Here is a 25,901-nt window from a genome sequence, read left to right as displayed (position 1 = left end):
ACCGGAGGTAAACTGCCGTTTGTCAAACAAACCTTAACGAAAGGCCTTAGGAAGTTGATAAGCTAAAACAGTTTTTTCTTTGATTTTATTGACATACTACATCCTATTGCTCTGAAGTCATTTTTGGTTAGTCAACGGCTGAAGGAAGAGCCAAGGCTGATGCGTCGGTTATATCAATAGATATTTGGGAAAGAGAGTTTCTGAACGAACAGAGGCAGCCGTACTTACAAAAAAAATTTAGGGATAAATTAATTTCAAAATAAAAGAAAATAAAACTCAACCGATAATTTTACGCATATATCCGTCGGTTAACGTACTATGGAAAAAAGAAACCAGAAACTGTCTTTGTTGAATTCGCTGAACGGAATCTTCAATTCTAAGTTATAGCATCACGTTTTCACACAACAGCAACGAATACGAGCACTTTTAAAGACATGTGTTTGAATGTGTGTGTGTTTTTGTTTTGATCGAAAGATTGACGAAAAAGGCAGCTAATATTTAGGTAGAAGGCATCAGATACTTGAAATCATTTTCAGATGCGTTTTTCAGGAAAAGATGTGGTGTAGGAAAAGATGTGCTGTAGGAACGCAGGTGCGATCGTGTTTGGAAACATTCAAAAGGCTTAGTCTGAAATTGATGTAAGGTAATTTTAAAAAGTAATTCAAAACAGACAGCTTGGTGTCGTCGAGTATCGAGATTGGCGCAAGAAGTATCGACCACCGCAGAGACACTGCACAGCAAAGCAGTTTCACGAGGTGCCAATGAAAAGCTAAAAAGAAGCTGTGTATCCCGTAGTTCCGAGGCACCACCGACGCACCTCCGCCATGAAATAGCGTCGTCAGAGGGGCAGGAGGGCAGTTCTGATCGAGGTCGGACCCTGTACACTACCAGGAAGTTCCTGTCGGAGTAGCGTCGCTGCGCTGCCTGCTCGCCATGACACAGCCCATGTCATACGTCGGGGAGTGAAGAGACTTCCATCTCCTGTGAAATGTACCTACGCGCCGACGCTATCAGGACTGTGTCAACAAGTGTCCACGAACTTGAGTTTTCTAGTGACTGTATTGAAGCTACAGTGCGGACATTCTGAACTTGTATCAGTTCCCCACTCAGTAATCGTGGCTCTTGTTCTGAACCACAAGTCCAAGTGAGCAGTATTACAGCTGCAGCCGAGCTTAGCGAACAAAAATAAGTTTTGTTGCAATCAATAAAGCATTACTCCTTTTTTCTTGTTTTGTCGCTGTGTGCGGCCGTGAGAGATCAACGATCTAGTTCGACCGCCATTTGTATAGAATCTAGACTTTCTGTCGTCCTACTATCGCAGTCCGTTGCCCGGGGTGCACCATCTTGGAGGTCGTCTACACGTCGCACTCCCGGGCTTTGACCTGAAGAGATGTACCTGGACTAAATTAAATAGTATCAGAACGGGCCATGCAAGATGCAATGCATATAAGTACAAGTGGGGTCTATGCGACTCACCAGCCTGTGACTGTGGAGCACCAGAACAGAACGTCCGCCATTTTATTGGGGAATGACACTTAAGAAGGTACGCAGGACCTGTCTCTGAGGTTATATATGTGAAACCCTTTGCTTTGGATTGGCTGTGCAATCTAGATATTGAGCTTTAGATATATGAATGAGTTTCTAGTCAGGCTTGCCAAGCTTTTATTTTGTCTTGAGTGTTTATACTTTATCCTTTTGTGCTATTGCTTGTTTTTTACACACGTACTATTTACACATTGTTTTGTTTCATACATTTCGTTTACATATTGTTGTACTTATATAAAATATTGTCGCTCTGCTGCCAAACGCAAAATAAAATAAAATAATAAATAAAGCATTACTTATTCAGAGTGTTCTAATTAACACAATTATTGAAACTTCCTGGCAGATTAAAACTGTGTGCCCGACCGAGACTCGAACTCGGGACCTTTGCCTTTCGCGGGCAGAAGTAAAGCTGTGAGTACCGGGCGTGAGTCGTACTTCGGTAGCTCAGTTGGTAGAGCACTTGCCCGCGAAAGGCAAAGGTCCCCAGTTCGAGTCTTGGTCGGGCACACAGTTTTAATCTGCCAGGAACTTTCATATCAGCGCACACTCCGCTGCAGAGTGAAAATCTCATTCTGGGAACACAATTATTACTAACCACCTCAGTGTCCAAAATGCTGGACACAACATACAGGTCAACGAACACTCACAGGAAGTCGATATGCACCTAAGCGTAGATTTTCTTTGCAACACATTGGGTTAACAGCAGACTAGATAGAATTATATTGAATCAATTGCAACATCTCTTGTCCAAGTAACATTTTGTTGAGTACCTTAACGTGCTCAATGAGGTATCCATAATTCAAAATGGATGCTATAAACTACTTATTGTTTGAAAATGTTTCTTTTCCACGAAAGATTTGAATTATGACCCTCAGAATAAAATGCATTTTGTGCGATTTGTCTTTTCCATATCACTAAATGTCGTAGCTTGATTCCGTGCCCCTCCTCAAGCCAAAGCACCGTGATTGCATTTCAACATTTTTTTAAAACTTAATAAATAGCAAGGAGCCGGTTGCGTCTTCTCTCGTGTGCCTTGTCCATCTTTAATTTTAGCTACTCCTTTGAACTAAAAATTAAAATGGTCAGTTTTCTAAATCGTGAGGCAGAACCAACAGACGAAAGTACGAGAAGCAATCGATAAGTAATGCAACATTTTCCTTTTCTGAATGTGGGTTGGTTTTATTCAGAATTCGAATACACTTTATTATTCCCCACCCTTTTGACTACAAAATCTTATTTTCCAACACAACCATCGTTCAGTGCGATGGCCTTATGCCACCGTCCCTCCACCATTTCTTTGGTGTACTTAGTTATCTTCCTCCCCGGGGAGAACGAGGATTTCACAGGCCACCGATGATCAATGTTTATCCGTCCTGGAGATAGACCTGTTCAAACGACCAATTTGGTTCTCATGCGTTCAATATTTGGTTTGTTGTAGATTTCGTCCAGATCATAATTATGTCGGGTCTTTCATTTCCCAGTGATATCATCTTGCTCCTGACCAAATATGCTCCTGCACATTGAACAAATCTGAATATTATACATCCGAAAATATTGATTGCAACAACCCCCATAGTTTCCTACCAAGGTTACCACACTTCCTCATGTACACCCTACCCATTCCTGCGGCCTGCCTAACCATGATCTGGTCCTCCTCCTATCTTCTCCTACCCCGAATCCCATGTATGCTGCCTGCCATCCTATCTGACTAAACATCCCTACAAACAAATCCTCTACATCCATTGCAAACCCATTCCTCGCAGGATTTCTTAGCTCTCTTAGTTACATAACCTAAATTTTTAGTGCTGTCTAATACATAACTTCATTTCAGATTCCAATCAATATTTATTTTTAAAACTTAGTAAATAATGTTTAATATACGGCTGGCTTTCTCTAGTCGTTTAAAAACACATGTAAATGATTTTGCATGCAAAAATTTTAAAAATATCTTTGTAAAATGATTATATCGGCTGAAGGGCGGAGAATATATTGTTGACAGCCCAACCTCAGACGAAGGAATCAAATAACAGTAAACGAAGAAAAGAATTCGAAACGAGATACTGTAATACTAGAGTAAAAAAGTAAGTTTTATCCTGGACAGTGTATGTTCTGAACTGCGTCTTAAAAAAATTCTAAATAAAAGAAAAAGAAAGATTGAACTGAATAATTTTAAGAGAAAAGCTCAGAGCTAAATAGAGGGAACTGTAGACAGAAAGTAAATGAAAACTTCAATAAGAGTCAGTTGTGATACTTTTCCAACAGAAGACAACACGAATCAAGTTCTTTGGCCTTATAACATCGAAAAGATTTTTAGTTTTATGTAAAAGAAGCGGTCGAAGGGAAAGGGAAAGACATTATACAAAACCAAATTATATTACAACAAAGAAATGAGAAGGAGAAACAATGAAAAGCTATTGGAAGGTGAGAAGAATGTGGAAAATATACGAAAATAATTGTTTCGATTTAATCAACATAGTCATTAGGTCAACAACATTTTTAAAAAAGTAAAAAAAGATAAGATACGAAGCAAAAGACTTACCACCGCCAATCCAAGGACATGCAAACAGATGCTCAGCGCGTTAGAAAGAAGAATTATGAAAATTGATGTTCTCATGAGTTCCTCCAGTTTCTTGATGTAGCTGCAACATTTTATTTTAAATTCTTAATATCCCTCTGATTCTATAAAACAACTACTTACGTGAGAAGTTTTTTTTGGAATGAACACATAACGCCTAAATGTCCCATAAATGTTAGATTTTATTGAAGCCAAGTATCATGGGGGCACTTAAATAGCAGTTTACATCATTTGCCCTCTCTACTACGAGTATTGGCCTCAATAAATATAGCAGTTCAAACCGTAAAGTACCAGGTATTGTCAAAAATTTAGTGAATAAATTTGAAACACTTGTTCATTAATTTCCATAAATCAAAGAAAGACTCACAAAAATAATAATATGTTGCAACAATAATTTTTTAACCTTATCCCCCAGTATAAACTCTAGTGTACCAGGTCACTAATACCTACAAACAGATATGAAATGTAATGCCTTAGAATTTTTTCATGTGTGAACTCTTAAGATATTCTTAATAAAACAAACATTATCAACATGATAATAGCATTAACTTATGGTAGTACACATTTGAGGTGGAAATGACTTTTCCCTTTTTCATTCACGAATATCTTGTGGCATAATATTCTGAGGCAACTTGTCATTGAGGCAAAAAGTGTTTTTGCATAGAAGCGCGCAGTAAGGATAATGTGTGGTGTCCACTCGAGAATCTCTTGTAGAAAGCTCTTTAAAAGGTTGAGCATGTTGACAGCAGCCTCAAAGTATTCCGTTATGAAGTTATTTTATTGAGCAGCAGTTGCAGTTTGGGAACTATTGTAATATTCAAAAATACAGAATGAACATTAACAAAACTGACCAATTGCAGGGACGCAATCCTGAGTGGAAACGGAGGAAAAAACGTCCTACGGACATGTATCCAGAAATGCATTGTTTCCACGGTACGTGGCGCGGAGAAACGAAAGGTTCCTCTGACCACGTGCCGTGTACTCCTTATGTGTAGAATGTTTTGTGATTGACGCAGCGTACTGTAAGCAAAATAATGATCCGGTATTAATGTCGGGAACAAGCCAGGATGGTGTCTGTGTATGGCCAAGCAGGTGGAAACAGTCAAGAGGCAGCGCGGATATACCGAAACAAGTACCCTCACAGATACTAACCACATCCCACAACACTCCAAGCAGTTTTTTGCGCGTTTGTGTGATCATGGGTCTTTTCAGACAGACGAACGAGGAGATAGGCGGCGGACTGCGCGTACATCCGATCTAGAAGACTAGGTTCTGCCACTCGATCGTTTCCTTAGCGTGGCCGTACGCAAACACCATCTCGGCTTGTTCCTGACACGGATGCCGAACCATTCGGTTGCTTAAAGTACATTGCCTGTATCACACAGACTGAAACACAAGGAACACATGATACATGGTCAGAAGAACTTTCATTCGCCAGCGCCATCTACCGTGGCAATGATGCATTTCCGGACATATGTTCATAGGGTCTTTATTTCTTCATTTCCAGTCAGGAATCCGTCCCTGCAATTTCTTGTTTTACGTTCACCCAGCATAATACGAGAAGAAAAAATGACATGCACTATCCTTCAATCGGCCTTACTTAGTGTAGCACAAAAAGTAGTGAGGTGTTCAGCCATAAAAATATTAACCCACCTACTGAAATTCTGTCTGCTTGCCATCTGTACCGTAGAAGAATTTCGGTGTACAGAGTATTCCAGGAAGGATGGTAAATATTCAGGGATAAAATAGAAACTATCGTTAAAGGAAAAAACTCTAGTTAATGCATATCTTAAGATCTATGAGCACTTGGTCAGCCGAAAAGATGTCTTCCACTATAATGAAGATGCCCTTCAGGTATATACTTTGGAGCTCATGTTTATGGGAGGCTTTTTCCTGTTTTTGCTCGTAGTGTCACATCTCAAAATATGGAAAGCAAAGAGCTTGCAGTAGAAGAGATATGTTTCACAGTATGGAAGATGAAGAAGTGCTCATTGCTCCTTCGGTATGTATTTTATATCCCATATGTAATAGACTTTTTCCTTCGTAAGATCGTCTTGTCATACCCTTGAATGTTGTGTCAATAATATTGACCATTCCTCCTGTTTAGCTTTCCTCCTGGAACTTCCTGTATGTAGTAATACTGCGAGCGCGCGTGCGCCCGTATGTGTGTGTGTGTGTGTATGTGTATGTGTATGTGTCTAACTACGTGAGTTTTGAAACAGGTGACACAGAAGAAATAAAACCCACAGCACAGTTGCAGATAAAATACTAGTTTGACGTTGGAACGTATTGTGAATGCACTAAATGGATGAGTCCATTTAGTACAACGCATCTAACGACAAAGCCAAGTCATTGCTGCAAGTAAAAAATACTGCACGAAATAGCATGTAAGATAGCAGATAAACGTAATGCATCCTCTCAGGAAAGACCGCCGACGGAGATACATCTCCCGAGATCACCCCAAACATATTTTGGGGGTCAGCTCAGCACCGTACTGTTTGTAGTATGCTGCTGAAGATATTCGTCCACGAATCCTACGATCTAGATCGTGATTGCACTAGGCAAGGACGACATAAACTTCAAGAGTGTCATTACTGCAGACTTGCGTAGTCACGGCTACACGTGGAAGGAATGTGAGTATGTGCGTCCCACTAATCATATATCGACACAACCTGATCTGACAGCCAACGTTTCATGGACTTTTAACGGTTGGCTTCAGGTTCAAGCTTCTCTACAAATGTATTGCTGTCACTTGCCGACCTATGCTGGGACGATTCTGTGGTCTATGATACCAACTGCAAACGCCAGACAGACGTCAGCGGTGTAAAAGTGGCTTGTAGCCTCTCAAGGACGGCCCATCCCTGCATCGTTCTGCACCTATTGATCAACGCCATCGTCCTTCCAGAGACTGTGTCCAAGTCCAGACGTAGCATCACCCTTGGCTGAACCTCATGAAAGCCGAAGCTGATGTTACATGAGTGACGGAAGAACGATTATTTCTTAATCTTGTTACCTCTGACGTGTCTCTAATGTGTCAATGATACTTCGTCTCAGTTACCTCGGTAACTGAGGCATCGCCATTATTCGACTAAGTATTCCTAAAAATATGAAGGACGATAAAAATTTGATAAATTTCGGTGAATGGCATGCTCTTACAGGAGAAAGAATAGAAGGCAAGGTTACGGCAGGGTTACTGGTGAATAAGGACTGCGATAATGGAACGACAGGACAGGTAAGCTTCAAAAGTTCTGTCATAGTTTTCAATTGACTGTAGCAATGCGCACTCTTCCAAAATGACAAGAGAAAGATGTATACCTGTAAAAGGCCAGTGTTAATGATAGTATCTACAGGACGCTCCACAGCGATGATAACAGGACCCGTACTCCAAACGATAGGAGATGAAGGTCGTATTGTTTTGTGAAATCATGCAAAAGATGATGAAATGTAAAATCTAATCCCCTGCCACCCTGGGAAAGTCTCCCACTCACGTTCATACATTGAAACAGAACATCAAAATAAGTGTGAATTAAGGCCATTTGTGATTAAAATACACGGTGTATAAATACACAACATCTAAAATTGCGTAACAGGGAAGTGTGCCTGGTTGATGAGTTAGAAAATACACGATACAGTCACGTCAGTGTGACCACCGTCTGTACTGAGTCAACGTGGAATAACAGCTCACAGACGGCAGTTGATTGTGCTAGCAGTGAAGGGTGTATAAAGGGGCATTATCATTGGTTTTCGGACCAAGACTAGAAACACTTACGAAATGGCTAAGTACGTAAACTGTTCGCGTAACACCGTGGATCAAGTATATCTTGCATGAGAAAATGGTGCTATCCAATATCAATGACAACGCAACTGTGACACTCTAGGGTCGTAGGTGATAGGGGCGAACGATGGCTTCGGAGATGTGTACGGGCGAATAGACGCGCAACTGTTGAGCAACCCACCGCCGAAATGAACCAAAGGGCTGTCAACACTGTCTTTAGAGCGACCGTTCAGCGAACTTCGCTGCGAATGCTGCAAATGGAAAAACTAGTAGAAGCCGACCTCGTAGAAGATCAGTTCGGATTCCGTAGAAATACTGGAACACGTGAGGCAATACTGACCCTACGACTTCTCTTAGAAGATAGATTAAGGAAAGGCAAACCTACGTTTCTAGCATTTCTAGACTTAGAGAAAACTTTTGACAATGTTGAGTGGAATACTCTCTTTCAAATTCTGAAGGTGGCAGGGGTAAAATACAGGGAGCGAAAGGCTATTTACAATTTGTACAGAAACCAGATGGCTGTTATAAGAATCGAGGGACACGGAAGGGGAAGCAGTGGTTGTGAAGGGAGTGAGACAGGGTTGTAGCCTATCCCCGATGTTATTCAATCTGTATATTGAACAAGCAGTAAAGGAAACAAAAGAAAAATTGGGAGTAGGTATTAAAACCCATGGAGAAGAAATAAAAACTTTGAGGTTCGCCGATGACATTGTAATTCTGTCAGAAACAGCAAAGGACTTGGAAGAGCAGCTGAACGGAATGGATATTGTCTTGAAAGTATCATATAAGATGAACATCAACAAAAGCAAAATGAGGATAATGGAATGTAGTCGAATTAAGTCGGTTGATGTTGAGGGAATTAGATTAGGTAATCAGACACTTAAAGTAGTAAAGGAGTTTTGCTATTTGGGGAGCAAAACAACTGATGATGGTCGAAGTAGAGAGGATATAAAATGTAGACTGGCAATGGCAAGGAAAGCGTTTCTGAAGAGGAGAAATTGGTTAACATCGAGTATAGATTTAAGTGTCAGGAAGTCGTTTCTGAAAGTATTTGTATGGAGTGTAGCCATGTATGGAAGTGAAACATTGACGAAAAATAGCTTGGACAAAAAGAGAATAGAAGCTTTCGAAATGTGACGCTACAGAAGAATGCTGAAGATTAAATGGGTAGATCACATAATTGGTATTGAATAGGTATTGAATAGGATTGGGGAGAAGAGACGTTTGTGGCACAACTTGACTAGAAGTAGGGATCGGTTGGTAGGACATGTTCTGAGGCATCAAGGGATCACCAATTTAGTACTGGAGGGCAGCGTGGAGGGTAAAAATCGTAGAGGGAGACCAAGAGGTGAATACACTAAGCAGATTCAGAAGGATGTAGGTTGCAGTAGTTACTGGAAGGTGAAGAAGCTTGCACAGGATAGAGTAGCATGGAGAGCTGCATGAAACTAGTCACAGGACTGAAGACAACAACAACGACAACAGCGAGTCACTGCAGTAGCGGCTTGTTCATGCACCGATGCTGACACCTGTTCATCGGCAGCGACAGGTGGAATTTTCACGCCAATGTAGCAAATAGACGTCCATTAAGTGATGACAAGTGACCTTTCTGTCGAATCACATTTTATGCTCCCTCGGGAAGATGACCGTTGGCGTGTACGGTGTGAAACACCAGAAAGCAAACACCGTACAACAATCGTTGGAACAATCCAGGCCGGAGAGCATTCCGTGGGAGATCTCGTCCTTCTGGAAGGCACAATGAATGAACACAAGTAAGCATCTGTCCTCGGGGACCATGTCCATCCCTAAACGCAGTTTGGTTTTCCTTGGAACGGTGGCATCTACCAGGAGGACAATGCAACCCGTCAGTCAGCTCACAATGTATCTACGTGGTTGAAAGAGCACCAGGATGAGTTTATCGTAATCCCCTGGCCACCAAACCCTCCGGATTTAAATCCAGCCCAGAATCTACTAAATCAACTCGATCGGACTGATTGCGCCATGGATCCTCAACCGAGAAACGTAGAGTGGCTAGCACAGCACTGGAGTCGGCGTAGCTCCACATCCCTGCTGGTACCTTCCACAGCCTGACTGACTCTCTTCCTGCACTTTTCACAGTGGTCCGCTAAATGTGGTTATTTATACTTTTGATAGGTGGTCACATTAATGTGACTGGACAGTGTAAAAGATAAAGGAACGATCCAGGAAATGGAAATTTGTGATAAGTGCTACGGGACCAAATTGATGCGATCAGCGGTCCCTAGGCTTACATACTACTTAATATAACGTAAACTAACTTATGCTAAGGACAACACACAAACCCAGGCCCAAGTGAGGTCTCGAACCTCCGACGGGGTCAGCCGCGCGAACTGTCGCAAGGCGCCTAAGACCGCACGGCTCCCCGCGTGGCAACGATCCTGTAGAAAGACTAAAAGCCTCTACTTAAGATACTACTGAGGAGACCAGTGTGGCGATACCTGTAAGACACCGCTAGCCCATGCCTCTCGCGGTGTGCGTTTAACCCCATTTAAATGACGCGCGAAGCGCGCGCCCAGCGGCTGTACGATTAATTAAATAATCGTCGTGCTTATCACTGTTGAAATCTCTGGTCCAGAGGGACGTGAAGAGGCTGTGGTCCAGAGAGAGAGTAGAGTCAGTCGAGTCTTGTTCAGTCTTAAGAGTCAGTCGAGCTAGAAAGTGTCTTGTGAAACGATCATTCTGTGGATATTATTAGTGTGAGGATTTCTTTTATATGTGTTGTGTTGTCTTCTTCGATGAGTAAAAAAAAAAATATAGGTAAAAATAAATTTTTGTGATGTACATCAATAAGTTCATTCCAGTAAAAATAGAACCACTTCCCTTCACCTTTATTCACCCTTTTTTCTTTCTTTCCTTTCAACATTGCCAAAAAACAAAAAATTACCACCCTCCTTTTTTTATTAATTCCGGACATCACACTGGCGACCGTTTACAGGACGCCAATCTTCGGATTTTACTGGAATGAACTTAACAAGGGCAAATTAAAGTAAAATCATACGTGTAGTAATATTTATTGTCTTGTACATTGGCTAAAAAACTGTAATTTTCTCTTTCATGCCCAATATGAAAACGAGAGCTAACGTTGTTTCAAGATTAATAAGATTTCTGCAAGCTTCAACGCAGCGCGGTGAGTAGTGCAAAAGCATTTGTTCTGCTACGCCATTGTCCAGCGTGCGCCTCCCGCCTATGCTAACTTTTATTCCCATTTCCCATGCCTTTCCCTAAACAAGAATCATACCCTTTGTCAATGGAATTTCTATTATTGTAACATTGAAATTCAACAGTAAGATATGCAGAAGTCATTGTTATGAGTCAATCCTGTTTGTTACGTCATGTCACCACTTTCAGATTAGCTACGCGAATACGGTTACAACCACAATAATAATTCAGACATTTTTGGAAATTCTATCAAGTAATAGTTATTACCGTCTAACTATTTAAATTTTATTTATCTTTTGTACTTTGCAAGCCATCGCCATTCTGGGTGTACTATTTGTATATTTCACGTTTGTTAATTATTGGCAAAAATGGAACAACAGCAACAGCAAACTGATAACGGTGATGCTACTGTATCATCAGCATCCCCTTTCCTAGGCTTTTCCAGCCCAGAATCTATGGAATTTACTGCAGGTGTATCACATCAAATAATACTAAGTAACGAAAGTAATTCATCAGGTGACACACCCAATAATCCTGACCCTATGGAAAACGATAGTAGACGTGTCCAACTAGGGATTTCTCACTCCGATCCTAATTTGCACAACTCTAGTGAAAGGAACAATGATCCAAACGTTAATCCGAATCAGTACGGAATTTTAATACAACTTCTTACGCGAAGTATGGATAGCATCCTTAATGAAAGGTTTGATAAACTAGACACTAGATTTGATAAACAGGAGCAGAGTACAAAAGAATTAAACAGCAGAATCGATCAATTGTCTTCTGAGGTAACATCTACTCTGGAAAAACAGGCTAACCAAATCTCAGAACTTAATTCAAAAACGACACAATTGACCGAAAGTTTCAACGAATTGTCATGTCGTGTAAACACTCACGAAAATTCCTTTGTTAAATATCAAACAGTGACAAATTCCGAAATGCAGTCATGTAAAACCAAGTTGGATCAGGTCACGAACGCTCAGGCTCAGGTCAATGATCTAGTTCAGAATTTCGTGCAAAATCAAACCACCTCACAAAATAAAATTTCGATGGATATCGAAGGTATTACTCAACAAGTTGGCGTAGTATGCTTACAACAATTAGAAATGAAAGAAAAAATTTCCCATTTGGAGGAAAAAACAGAATCGCTTTCTTTAGAGTGTAACGCAAACATTGCAGAAAAATTAGTGCACGAATGTGGTATTTGCAACAAGCTCATTGAGCAAAGGGTGGAAACCGCTGCAAAAGAGATTTTACACCAGGCCATGTCGCAGGTGCAAACCGAGACCAACACTTTAAAGAACCAAATTTCTCAGTTATTAACTCCCGATTCTAACGTAGTTACTGTTCCGCCTACAACCCCACTCACAACGAGTTCACCGCCTAATTTCACTGTGCAGTTTGTTCCACAGTCTAACAGCGAATCACTTGCGAGCGAAAAACATCAAACAGAGCCGCTCTCAGTGATCGCACAAAACAGTAATTCTCAACCACCCTTGTGCCATGAAGTTTCACCAGGGAACAATAGTTCAGGCCCTATAGTGCCTGCCGGTATTGTTGACGGTAACATGATTAAACATGCCTATTTTCCAACGTTCAGTTCCGATGATACCCAAGCGGTGCACCCGATTGTTTTTATTAGGTCTTTTGACGGAATGTTTCCGCACAACTGGTCAGATGTGGAAAAGATTTTTTTTGTAAGTAATCTGTTGAGGGGGCGAGCATCCAGATGGGGAGCTGAAATAAAAAGGCAAAATTTAACTTTCAAGCAATTTGAAGAGGCTTTTCTGCAGGAATTCTGGTCAGAACATGAGCAAAAACAACTTCGACGTGAAGTTCACACCCCGAACCATACAACCCTCGTAAAGAAACTTTGCGTCAATATTTTGAAAGATACCTGGACAAAACACTTTATTGGTCAAAACCGGCCGATCTTGCCGATGTGATTAACACCTTAAAAAGTCATTTACCCCTGCATTACCGGACACAATTAATTGGTGTTCCGGAAACTAACATCAAGAAATTTCTAGATTATTTGAATGAAGTAGACCTTGTGTTTAGAGGAGATTCAGGGAACACTCCACATATTTATAATGCTAATTCCAACTCTCGCCAAAACAATTGCCATAATTTCAATCAAAATAACAACAGCGGTAACATGTGGAATGCAAACCCGCTTCCTCAAAATCAGGGGCAAAAATCACAACAGCCCAACTTCACACAATATTCGCAGCAATCTTGCGATCCCCGATTCCAAAATTCCAACAATTACAACAGTTTTGGTAATGGTCAATTTTACCGAAAAAGTAACAGTAATGGCAACAGACGCAACGGTAGTTTCAACAACAATCAGTACTCCAGAGGCAACAACAACCGTAACCGAAACAACAACAATCAAAACAGACGTCAGGATGGAAGATACAACCCTGGTTATTTTGAGAGAAATTCGCCATATCAGCAGAATAATTCAAATTGTCAAAATTCTAGAGTCAGTTATCCACCCCCGCAGTGGGGAAACCCGAACTATACACCACACAACTACAATTATATGTTTCCGAATGCACGACACTTTGTACCAACAAACAATGCTAATAATCAGGACTGCGGTAATCAAACTCCACCGAATACCAAACATGTCCATGAACAAAGGATAAATATTATTGAGGTAAGTGATGACCAAAATGCGTCGCCTAATAACGCGGCGGAAAACATGAGCAGACCGGCGTAAGCGCCCAACCCCCGGTCGAGAACGTGAGCACGGGCGCAAATAATCTTGCAAATTGTTTTTTGAGATTCCAAGACGGACACACTATGGAACATGACCTTCTTGCCGAGAATAATAAGTCTAGTAATAACGACAAAGTAAAGGTAACGGTTCAGGCAACTGCTGTTTTATCGTTAGAGAAATCCTTTGTAGAAGTGTTATTCGACACTGGAGCGTCAGCAAGCGTGATTTCTAGTTCCCTGTACTTGGATCTAGATAAAGGTTCTAAACTTCCGACGTTTCCAGTGCAGAACTGCCGAATCATCGGTGCCACTGGAAACAAATCAAAAAATGTCAAATTACAAGCTCTTCTAACTTTTGTTGTTTCCAACGTGCATGTTCGTTATCATTTCCTTGTTGTGGATAATTTAACAGTTCCATGTCTTTTCGGCATCGATTTCTTAAATTAGTATCGAGCAGTGATTGACTTAGGGAATGGTATCTGTCAATTGACGGTTGAAAAGCAAAGAATTTTGATACCTTTATCTAAAACAATTAATAACAACAATTCTTATCGGGACGTACGTCACTTGAAAGTACAATCTGTGCCCATCACTAATTTTTCTATGACAAACAATTGCAATTCTTCTTACAATGCTGATCGTAAAACTCTGTGGGAAAAGTGTGCCGAAGCCTACCATCTAACTGATTTGCAAAAACAGAATCTGTTTCACCTTCTTCAACAATTTTCAGTAGTCTTTCAAGATAAACCTGGTATCATACGTGGGTATGTGCACAAGATGGATGTCAAACCCCACCTAACATTTTGTCGTACACACTACAATATACCGTGGTCTAAAAAACCAGCGGTTATGCAGGAAATTAACAGAATGCTACGTTGGAAAATCATAGAAAATTCGCACTCGCCGTATTGCAACCCTTTGTTGTCAGTTTCGAAACCCGATGGAAGCGTGCGTCTTGTTCTCGATGCACGCGAAATCAACAAAATTATTATACCGGTAAATACTCGCCCTGTAAATCTGGACGAACAACTCCTGAAATTTCACAACGCCAAATTTCTGACTAATATCGACCTACGATCGTCCTACTACCAGGTTCTTCTACATCCTGAATCACGTAAATATACCGCATTTTTGTGCGAAGGACGATCATACCAATTCCGTGTTTTGCCATTCGGGTTACGAATAAGTGCAGGAATCTTTATCGAGGCGCTTGACGACGTCCTCGGGCCAGATTTACTTTCACAAATCACTCTCTATGTGGATGATTTAGTTGTGGCGACTGCCACCTGGGAAGAACATGTCGATCTTCTAAGACAAATTTTGATTAAATTCGCCGATGCAGGCGTGACAATCAATTTGGAAAAATCAAGGTTCGCCCGACAACAGATTAAGTTCCTTGGCCACATCACCACGCCGGAAGGCATCAGGCCGGACTCTAAAAAGACTGAAGCAATTCGCAACTTTCCTGCACCCCGAACCAAAAAACAACTTAAAGCATTTTTGGGTCTTTCGTCATTTTTCAGAAAGTTCGTGACACAGCAAGCTCTTAACAGCCCACATCTTCTAAATCTTCTAAAGAAAAATTCCCTTTGGCGATGGACTACAGAATGTCAAGCCGATTTTGAAAAAATTAAACAATCATTAATCCACGCACCACTCCTCTGTCATCCGGACATGTCAAAAGACTTCTGCCTATCGACCGATGCGTCATCTTATGGACTTGGGGCCTTTTTATTTCAACTGTCTGTTGAACATGATCGAACAATAGTAAAACCTATCAGTTTTGCCAGTCGCACCTTAACTGAATGCGAGAGATCGTATTCGGTTACGGAACGCGAGACCCTTGCAATTATCTGGTCTATGCGAAAATTTCAATATTTTCTCTGGGGAAAACATACACGCATCTATACAGACCACCAAGCTTTATCATTTTTACTGTCTTGCAAATTACTTCATTCCCGGCTCACTCGTTGATGTTTGTCGTTACAAGAATACGATTTCGAAATTATTTACATCTCCGGCGAAACCAAATTTTTGCGGACGCTCTTTCTCGTTTTCCGCACGATGCGAAAAATCTTTCAGATTTGCATGAGCAAACTTCCGACTTTCAGGTCATGTTCATGTATGACGAATCCTACAACCGCTACTATCACCGAATTTGCAGGGATTTTGCACAGTTACAAGATGCCGATCCTAGGTGGTCTACAGTAAAAACAAAATTATGTCAGAATTCAAATTCTAATCTTCAAAATTACTACAAGATCAACAATGGTGTACTGTTTCATCGTTCCCATCTCGTGTCAGAGCGTTGGTTGGTATGTTTACCGGAAGCTTATGTTGACGACTTCATTTTGTTCACCCACAAAACCTGGGGAACATTATGGCATTAATAAATGTGCCGCCAAGATCCTACGCTTCTGCTATTTTCCTAACATGCGACGTAGAGTCCTGCAGGTCATTCGCAAATGTATCATTTGCCAGAAGGCAAAATATTTGAACAAACATGCATCAATTGAATTGCATCCCATTCTTCCAAAGCAACCGCTTGATTTGATTTCCGTAGACATTGGTGGACCCTATCCACAATCCCGCGGTGGTGCTAAATACATTTTGGCTATATTGGACGTTTTTACTAAGTATGTGAAATTGTACGCCTTGCGCACAGCCACTGTTGCGGCTATCATTCGACGCTTTTCGGCCGACTACCTAGCCCGCGTCGGAAAACCTGTCGCTGTCCTAACGGACAATGCATCGTACTTTACGAGTGCAAAGTGGAAATCATTTCTGCAAGATTCCGATATTAAACATGTTCTTACTTCCCGATTTCACCCACAGGGTAACCCCGTTGAGCGAATTTTTAAAGAATTTAATCAATTTATGCGCATCCATTCTTCTACAAAACATTCCAAATGGATAGAATACCTCGCTCCGTTCGAGTACATTGTGAACAATTTGCCACATAGTTCAACCGGATTCTCACCTGCCGAGTTATTATCAGACGAACCAGAAAAAAACTCATGGTCAAGTCCCCTGCCTAAGTTGTCTTCGAACGATATTTCTTTGCAGGAAAAGGTAAGGCAAGCTGCCATTACCCTGGCACACACTGCGGAGCTCCGGAAGAAAAAATTTGATAAACGGGTCAGACCGACACGTGTGTTCGAAATTGATGATTTGGTATTGCTCACAACCCATCCCAAATCTACGAGGCTAAAACGTTTGCTTAAGAAATGGCAATTAGTTTACTCAGGTCCATACCGGATCGTCGATATTCCTCACCCTGGATGTTATTTATTAGCATACCCTACAACACAGAAAGTTAAAGGACTTTACGCCCACCACCACTTAAAGCAGTATGTAAAGTAAGAGAAAGAGAAAGGATGTGCTAGTTACAGCTAAAATGTTAGTGTTAATTGTTAGTCAATGCAAAGAATCATAACGCATTAAACTATAGCAAATCTACGTTAAACATTACATGAAATCCAAGAACTATTTAATCTACGTTATATTTACTATGCTACGAATAATTTGACTACTAGCCAAGGACAACGAAGTTAGCGAACAAACTTACTCCTTAAACAGGCATTTTCTAGAACAGGAAACTATGTACAAGAAAAAAGATTTTATTATGTTAATAACTGTGATGAATTTGAGAGCCACCAGAATGCTATACTATACGCCAGCATGAGTGAATGATTGTGCTGAAATGAGTGTGGAAGAATGAATGTGAATTTTAGTTTATAAGGTAGTTTTTATGATGATGATGAGGATTTCGTTGTGTGTGAGCCAATGATGCCACCACGTAGTATTATTTGATGATTTGCGATTTATACTGAAGCTGTTCTATGAGAAGAAAGGTGAATATTAATTATATGAAGCTGTATGAATGAAAACGATACGTGTGTATGAATACTGATAGATGTTAATGAGAAATGATTCGCCGTGTAGGCAATAAAAAAGGAGAAAGAAAAACTTATTTGGTATGTGCCCTATTTAAAAAACCATTATCTCACGCTTGGCATAAAGAGTTTGTGTGCTCTCCATCGTAACAAACGTAAATTTTGTACATAGGTCATTGTGGAGGAAAAATGTTTATCAGCCACAGCGAAATAAATAATCTGCTTACGTAGCGAATAAAAATTGCTGTCGTTATAGAATCTCATTCTTTACACAGGCTAATTGTGTAGTACCATGCATGCAGGCTGCCTTCGTAAGATTCGTATTCTACATTTACGAAGGTCGTGTTTAATGGTTACGAACTTATGAACTCACTAACATTGACACTATTTAAAAAAATGTTTTTATCCTGTGAAGTAATTTAGGGGAAATCTAGCACTCATTACTTGATACTGTGAGGACATGGACATATGTATTTGTGTAAGTGGGATAGTATATAAGTTATGCAATTTTATGTCGTTCTGTCTGGACCAGAGTTAAGAAAATGCGACTCTCATAAAACAATTGCTAGGATACGAAGTCTCCCGCTCTCTGCTCATGTTCTCGACCAGGAAACAAAAACTACACGACTACCGGTACGACGTACAATTCACGATTACAAGAAAACATACTTTAGTGTATGAGATTTTTCTTTCTCTTTCAGCAAAGTGGATAAGTTTTTGAAGATTTGTGTGTGAAGCAGTACGACGCAGCTGTCTTCGTGGACACAGCGATTTTCTTGTCTTTATGGAAACTAAAGCGTATTCATTTTCCTTTACCTACAGGAAATTCATATATTTATTTTACTACGTGATACTCACTAAAGTACACCTCTTATGGAAGGATCCTATAGTCATTTATTAGTACGTTTACTGACCGAATTTTTTTCAGGAATATAAACTACCGTGTCATTAAGCGCGTATTTACCTAAACATGACTGATTCAACGAGTGAATTAAACCATATACGGTACTCACATTGATTCTTGCAAAAATCTTTGACTGATTTACAGGAAGTGATTGACAATGATCATTGAATTTCTTTTTGCTTAAACAGCAATTCGGATCAACTTTAAAGGATGAAACTGAATACAACATGAATTGGCTTAAAGTCAGTGACACTTGCGCAATGGCAAAGTTTATGATGCATACGTTACGCAAACAGATACACTATTCGTCGCACACATGTGTGAAAACACTACTGTATTGATGAAGATTTTGTAAATATGAATATAACCCAATCCTTCTATCTTGATCCTACTCCCACCTCCTTGCCCACTGCTGGACGATGGATAGTGGGGTAGTGAGGTTTTTGCACTATTCTTTTGTATATTTTGTCCATTCATAATTTGCAGCACTTAGGGTCTCTCGTCGAGTTTTGCAGAATTCTTGATGGCAGATGCCATAGATTTCAATATTCTGTAAAGAAGGAGATAGTACTCCGTTAGTGCACATGCACAGCAAGAAATAGATGGCACAACCTGAATTTCGTGTACATAAATATGTCATGTCATGTCTAATTGTAAAATTTTGTAAATGTAAACAACTAGCAATCTCAATATAAATCTGAATTTTGTAAAGTTTCACAGGACACGACTAGCAAAACATGTCTAATTGTAAGTTTTTGAAGATGTAAACAACTAGTATTCTCTATATAAATATGAATTTTGGGAGAGTTTCACAGGTCACGACTAGCAAAGTATTTCAATGGCTATGTAGCAACTTAGCTACGAAGAAGTTCATTTGTATTATGTATATTGAATTTCATGTCTATAGTAGGTAATCATTTTATGTATATGTACATGTCCATTTTTTCTATGTAATTTTGAACTTGCCTATTCAAAACTTAAATGTCCTCTTGTGAAGGCTACACACAAAACAGTCTTACTATGTGCACCTAATATAAAAGGAGAAAAGATGCAAAGTGTAATTTTGCTCAAAAGTGAAGTGTCTGTGAAAATGTGTTCTCAGAAGGAACAGGACGTCGAACCTCCCTTCTGAACAGTGTAAAAAAAATCAAATAGTGTTGATAAAGAGAAATCAACCAGTCAAGAGTAAAAATATGATAGAAAAGTGTTTTCCGTACAAAGTGATAAGTTTAATCTCAAATTCTACGATAAAGTGCAATGATGCGTATCACAGTGATCCCTACCTTGGAAAGTGCTTGGAAGTCTGCGTTGTACGGTCTTCGGATGCGGCTACCAGTACTGTCGCGTCCGTCGTAAGGGGTGGCGCCGCCAGACGTGTCACCGCCTATTATACCTCAACAGCGGACCCGAGCGCGAGGCTGTACGCAGTGCCGCGGTGCGTGGTGGATGGACCACTTTATCAAAATTACTGCACTCGTGCACGCACAGCCACTCTTAAACACCAACAATACTGACATGAACTTTGTTGTCATCGACAACTTAAAACCAAATTGTATGACCTTTTGTGTTCTTTTTTCGTAAGCAGATTCATTACCTATTGTCCTGATGTGCAAACTGTAAAGTAAACAAAGTTGTGGTGCTGTGACTTTTACTGTGCTTCGCACGACTCACCACACTGAACTGAGGCAAAGCATAGTGCTCACTGGTCGACACAATAAGAACTGTGAATACAGGGTAGCAGCTATTGTTTTAATAACAGGACTGCCAACGGTGCAGGCATCTCTCTAAAAAAAAATGAATCATCCATTGATCAATTTCAAAGTGGCTATTTTGTAATGTGCAACAATTTATGTATATTTACTTAAACTTTGTACTTTAGGCTATAATTCTTTATATATGTATGTACTTGTCATATGTTTGAAAATGTTGTATAATGCTGGTGCAAACACTGCACAACCTTGTTCGTCAACTCAAATCTGGTACTGCCGCGAAGTTTGAAAAACTTACGCACCAGTAGAGGGGGCCGTGTGGCGATACCTGTAAGACACCGCTAGCCCATGCCTCTCGCGGTGTGCGTTTAACCCCATTTAAATGACGCGCCAAGCGCGCGCCCAGCGGCTGTACGATTAATTAAATAATCGTCGTGCTTATCACTGTTGAAATCTCTGGTCCAGAGGGCGTGAAGAGGCTGTGGTCCAGAGAGAGAGTAGAGTCAGTCGAGTCTTGTTCAGTCTTAAGAGTCAGTCGAGCTAGAAAGTGTCTTGTGAAACGATCATTCTGTGGATATTATTAGTGTGAGGATTTCTTTTATATGTGTTGTGTTGTCTTCTTCGATGAGTAAAAAAAAAAAAATATAGGTAAAAATAAATTTTTGTGATGTACATCAATAAGTTCATTCCAGTAAAAATAGAACCACTTCCCTTCACCTTTATTCACCCTTTTTTCTTTCTTTCCTTACAACAAAAGAAAAACAAAAAATTACCACCCTCCCCTTTTTTTAATTAATTCAAGACATCACACCAGACAACGCATATAAACTTAAAACACGAACCACATTTGATTCATTGGCTTGTAAAATGGAGGGCAGGTCAGCTGGAGTGTTGGTTGAAGCCCTTGTAGCTTAGTACAAAACGTATTCTGTTAAAACGTTGGGAACATATACCTGTACACCTCCAGAACTGCATATTGGTGGATCATCCTGCCGGAGGAGGAATGCGTGAGTCAGAAGACAGTGCCCTATCCTGACGTGCGCCGGCAGTGTTTCCCTCCTGCGCGGCGGCCGCAGCTTCTTGTTCCTCAACCCCAACTGCCCCCCCCCCCCCCCGCCCTTCTCCTCCCACAGACGCACCCTCGACAGTGTTGTCACTACAAGTTCGGGCCAGCACACTCAGAATTCGTATTTTCCAATTAGGCACTCTCAGCTGTTTCGTTACCATGAATTCCCACGTGCCCTGGCATCCAGTAGAATAACACCTCCCTGACCTACCGGAAAAGGGTGTTGTGGATCAGTTAACGATACTTTTCTGATGTGAAGGATAGTTTGAAAAGCACTTAGGGAGTCGCTGCAGATGAGGAATTTGGTAGCAGTGTCCTCGATATCGCATTTAATTCAGCGTCATACACTGCGAAAGTACCAGGTAAGCAAATCTTGAGAACACATTCTGGAAATAACACATCGCAGCCGATGAAATTACCCTGTTTGGATCCGTCAGTGGAAACGACCATACAGTGGCAGTGCTCGGATAATTTTCTGTAAAACATCCAATTAAAAACGTAGACTAGAGTAAAATTCTTTTTTTAGACAGAGCAATTTAAAATAATTCTGTGTCTTCCTATTAGCGGCGAACGACTCCAGCATCGGTAAAGCACAGAAATATGGCCCGCATTAAGAGCTACTAAGTCCTGCCACAGGCGAAATCCGAATGGGTATGTTGCTCGCAGTCTATTTATAAATATATTTATATTAAAAATGAAGAAATTCCTATAGCAGTATTTTCAACGTTGTAACGTCTTCTTCAGGCCCATGCCCTTAGTGACGCCAACTGCGTGCGGCTTATATTAGAAGAAATACTCCTAGTAACAGCCGCACGCAGTTGGCTTATATTAGAAGAAATACTCCTAGTAACAGCCGCACGCAGTTGGCGACAACAAGTGCATGGGCCTGAAGATGACGTTGTTACAATGTTGAAACTAGTTACCAAAATAAAATCGACACCTCAAATACAGCTGGAGGAATTTCTTCATTTTTAATATACACTCCTGGAAATTGAAAAAAGAACACATTGACACCGTTGTGTCAGACCCACCCGGACACTGCGAGAGGGCTGTACAAGCAATGATCACACGCACGACACAGCGGACACACCAGGAACCGCGGTGTTGGCCGTCGAATGGCGCTAGCTGCGCAGCATTTGTGCACCACCGCCGTCAGTGTCAGCCAGTTTGCCGTGGCATGCGGAGCTCCATCGCAGTCTTTAACACTGGTAGCATGCCGCGACAGCGTGGACGTGAACCGTATGTGCAGTTGACGGACTTTGAGCGAGGGCGTATAGTGGGCATGCGGGAGGCCAGGTGGACGTACCGCCGAATTGCTCAACACGTGGGGCGTGAGGTCTCCACAGTACATCGATGTTGTCGCCAGTGGCCGGCGGAAGGTGCACGTGCCCGTCGACCTGGGACCGGACCGCAGCGACGCACGGATGCACGCCAAGACCGTAGGATCCTACGCAGTGCCGTAGGGGACCGCACCGCCACTTCCCAGCAAATTAGGGACTCTGTTGCTCCTGGGGTATCGGCGAGGACTATTCGCAACCGTCTCCATGAAGCTGGGCTACGGTCCCGCACACCGTTAGGCCGTCTTGCGCTTCTGCCTTGGTGCCAATGATGGTCGTATGCGTGTTTGGCGCCGTGCAGGTGAGCGCCACAATCAGGACTGCATACGACCGAGGCACACAGGGTCAACACACGGCATCATGGTGTGGGGAGCGATCTCCTACACTGGCCGTACACCTCTGGTGATCGTCGAGGGGACACTGAATAGTGCACGGTACATCCAAACCGTCATCGAACCCATCGTTCTACCATTCCTAGACCGGCAAGGGAACTTGTTGTTCCAACAGGACAATGCACGTCCGCATGTATCCCGTGCCACCCAACGTGCTCTAGAAGGTGTAAGTCAACTACCCTGGCCAGCAAGATCTCCGGATCTGTCCCCCATTGAGCATGTTTGGGACTGGATGAAGCGTCGTCTCACGCGGTCTGCACGTCCAGCACGAACGCTGGTCCAACTGAGGCGCCAGGTGAAAATGGCATGGCAAGCCGTTCCACAGGACTACATCCAGCATCTCTACGATCGTCTCCATGGGAGAATAGCAGCCTGCATTGCTGCGAAAGGTGGATATACACTGTACTAGTGCCGACATTGTGCATGCTCTGTTGCCTGTGTCTATGTGCCTGTGGTTCTGTCAGTGTGATCATGTGATGTATCTGACCCCAGGAATGTGTCAATAAAGTTTCCCCTTCCTGGGGCCACAAATTCACGGTGTTCTTATTTCAATTTCCAGGAGCGTAAATTTATACCAGCTGACGTTCCACTGTCCTCCATTTCAACTATGGATGTACGAAGATTATTCCTATATCGTCGCTCCATTGAAGGACGTGCGACAGTATAGAATGCCGAGGATTGTGAGGTGGATAATAAGCTGCATACAAAACGCATTCTGAGGGAAAAGACCGCTGCAGAAAGTGTCATCACTTCTGCCTCTATGCTGTTGACTTTTGCAACACAAAGCATGACCAGCTTAGAGAGAGAGGTGATGACACTTTCTTCAGGACCTGACCACCATTTTGCAGGACAATGCTCAAGCACGTACAGTGCAAGCTGTTACTGATTTGTTTGACTGATGGGGCTACTAGGTGCTATACCACCTAATGCACTCCCTTGACTTAAGCTCTCGTGCGTTCAACTCGATTTCTAAACTAAAGGAAACACTTCAAGGCATTTACTTCAGAACTGCTTCAAATTCGTCGGGCAATAGACCGTGCCGGCCGAATTGTCAACACAAGTGACACTGCTAAGAGTATCCTACGACTTCCACATCGCTGGCAACGTATTATACACAATGCTGGTGACTTCTTTGAAGGTCAGTGAAACTTTGAAGGACGTATCTATTTTGTACGAGCTGTAAATAAATAGTTGCCACTATTAATGTTCCACCTTCGTATATATAAGAAACCATATAGTGCAGTGCGGACCGCCGTGAGACGCGTATAAAATGAGTCACTAAGGTTATGGAAGCCGTCGACAGGGTTGTGCAGCAATACCGATTCCAGTACCCTAGCCAGCTGCGCTAGGTTTCTCGGTAATGCCCACTCGAGGTTGTCCAACAGATTCTCGACTGGGTTTAGTTCTGGGAATTTGGTGGCCAATGGAGCACAGTAAACCCATCCTGGTGCTCTTCCACCCACATATGTACACAGCGACCTATGTGACATGTTGTACTCTTCCATTGCAAAACACCATCATGCCGTGGGAGAGCAGACTGCGTGTAGGTGTGGACATGGTCCTCTAGACACCGTCACCTAGGACAGATATATACTTGTGTTGACCCATTGTGCTTTCCAGAATGACGAAATCACCTAGGGACTGACCTGGGCACTTCTGACGACTATTGCAGTGTATTTGTTTTCAGGCGTTTCACGCTGTACACGTCAACAGCCATCTGCATGATGGCGCATAAAAAGTGATTCAACTGAAAAGGTCACCTGTCGTCACTTAATGGACGTCCAGTTGCGGTATTGGTGATATTTGTAGCTGATGAACAGCAGTCAGCATGGCTGCATGAATTAGGCACCTGCTACGGAGGCCCATACCCAGTAACGTTCTATGAAAGTTAGTTGTGGAGTCACTGTTGACAGTCCCTTGGTTCATCTGGGTGGTCAGTTACACAACAGCTCCATATCTATTTGTTCGTACACATCTCCGCAGCCAGCGTTCGTCCCTGTCATCTATCAGTCATGGCGCATAACAGTTGTCCAGTTTTGGATACCGCCGTTTAGCCATAAACGGTATGCTTCAATCACGCAGGCATGCGAAGAGGCGAACAATTTCCAAACCTAGCCGTTATCAGAAATACTTCCACCCTTGGGTCGAAAGCTAATAACCATGCCGTTATGTACATCAGATAAACAGCTCCGTTTCCACATTATGATAATGACGGTACTGTTTCCCGCGTCCCCCCAGACATGTTATATATATATATATATATATATATATATATATATATATATATATATATATATACCTTCCAATGCAAGTGCGCCACCTGACGTCTCTGAGTGGTCACTGCACATTGAAGTCGAACATTGGTCATGATGAAATTAATTCAACTGGACTATATTCTAGAACATTCTCGAACCTTCTGAAAGGCACTACAACATTCTGGGAGATTCTACAACATTCTGGAACATACAGAACAGTCTCGATCATTATGGAAGATTCTGGAACATTCTACAACATTCTCTGACATTCCTGGAGATTCCAGAAGGACCATTGCAACCAGTCTCAGACACTTCGATGCTCGATATCCAGCTTCTTCAGCGACTTCCAGTAAAAAAAATCTATTTATGCGATGCCTCTTTGGCACCCAAATCTTCGAACCCATATCTTGCAATTCCAAGTGGAAACCTTCTATCGATGGCTACCAGACAATACAACCTCATGGTCCTGTCGAGTGGATTGCGGAGTTATGGCGGTACACACAAACAAATCACACTTGTACA

The 25,901-nt window shown here is 41.7% G+C and overlaps 1 protein-coding gene across 1 annotated transcript in view; it reads right to left on the bottom strand.

Moving 5' to 3' along the window:
* Positions 1 to 25,901, bottom strand: part of LOC126278789 (odorant receptor 43a-like) — a 53,272-nt gene that overhangs the window by 24,343 nt on the left and 3,028 nt on the right. The window contains exon 2 of the mRNA XM_049979065.1: positions 4,085 to 4,184. Within this exon, the coding sequence (XP_049835022.1) occupies positions 4,085 to 4,184 (100 nt within the window). The remainder of the gene's footprint in view (positions 1 to 4,084; positions 4,185 to 25,901) is intronic.

The sequence above is a fragment of the Schistocerca gregaria genome, chromosome 6 (genome assembly GCF_023897955.1).
Source record: "Schistocerca gregaria isolate iqSchGreg1 chromosome 6, iqSchGreg1.2, whole genome shotgun sequence".
NCBI lineage: Eukaryota > Metazoa > Arthropoda > Insecta > Orthoptera > Acrididae > Schistocerca > Schistocerca gregaria.
The sequence above is the reverse complement of the archived record's forward strand: the minus strand, read 5'-3'. Positions and strand labels throughout refer to the sequence as shown.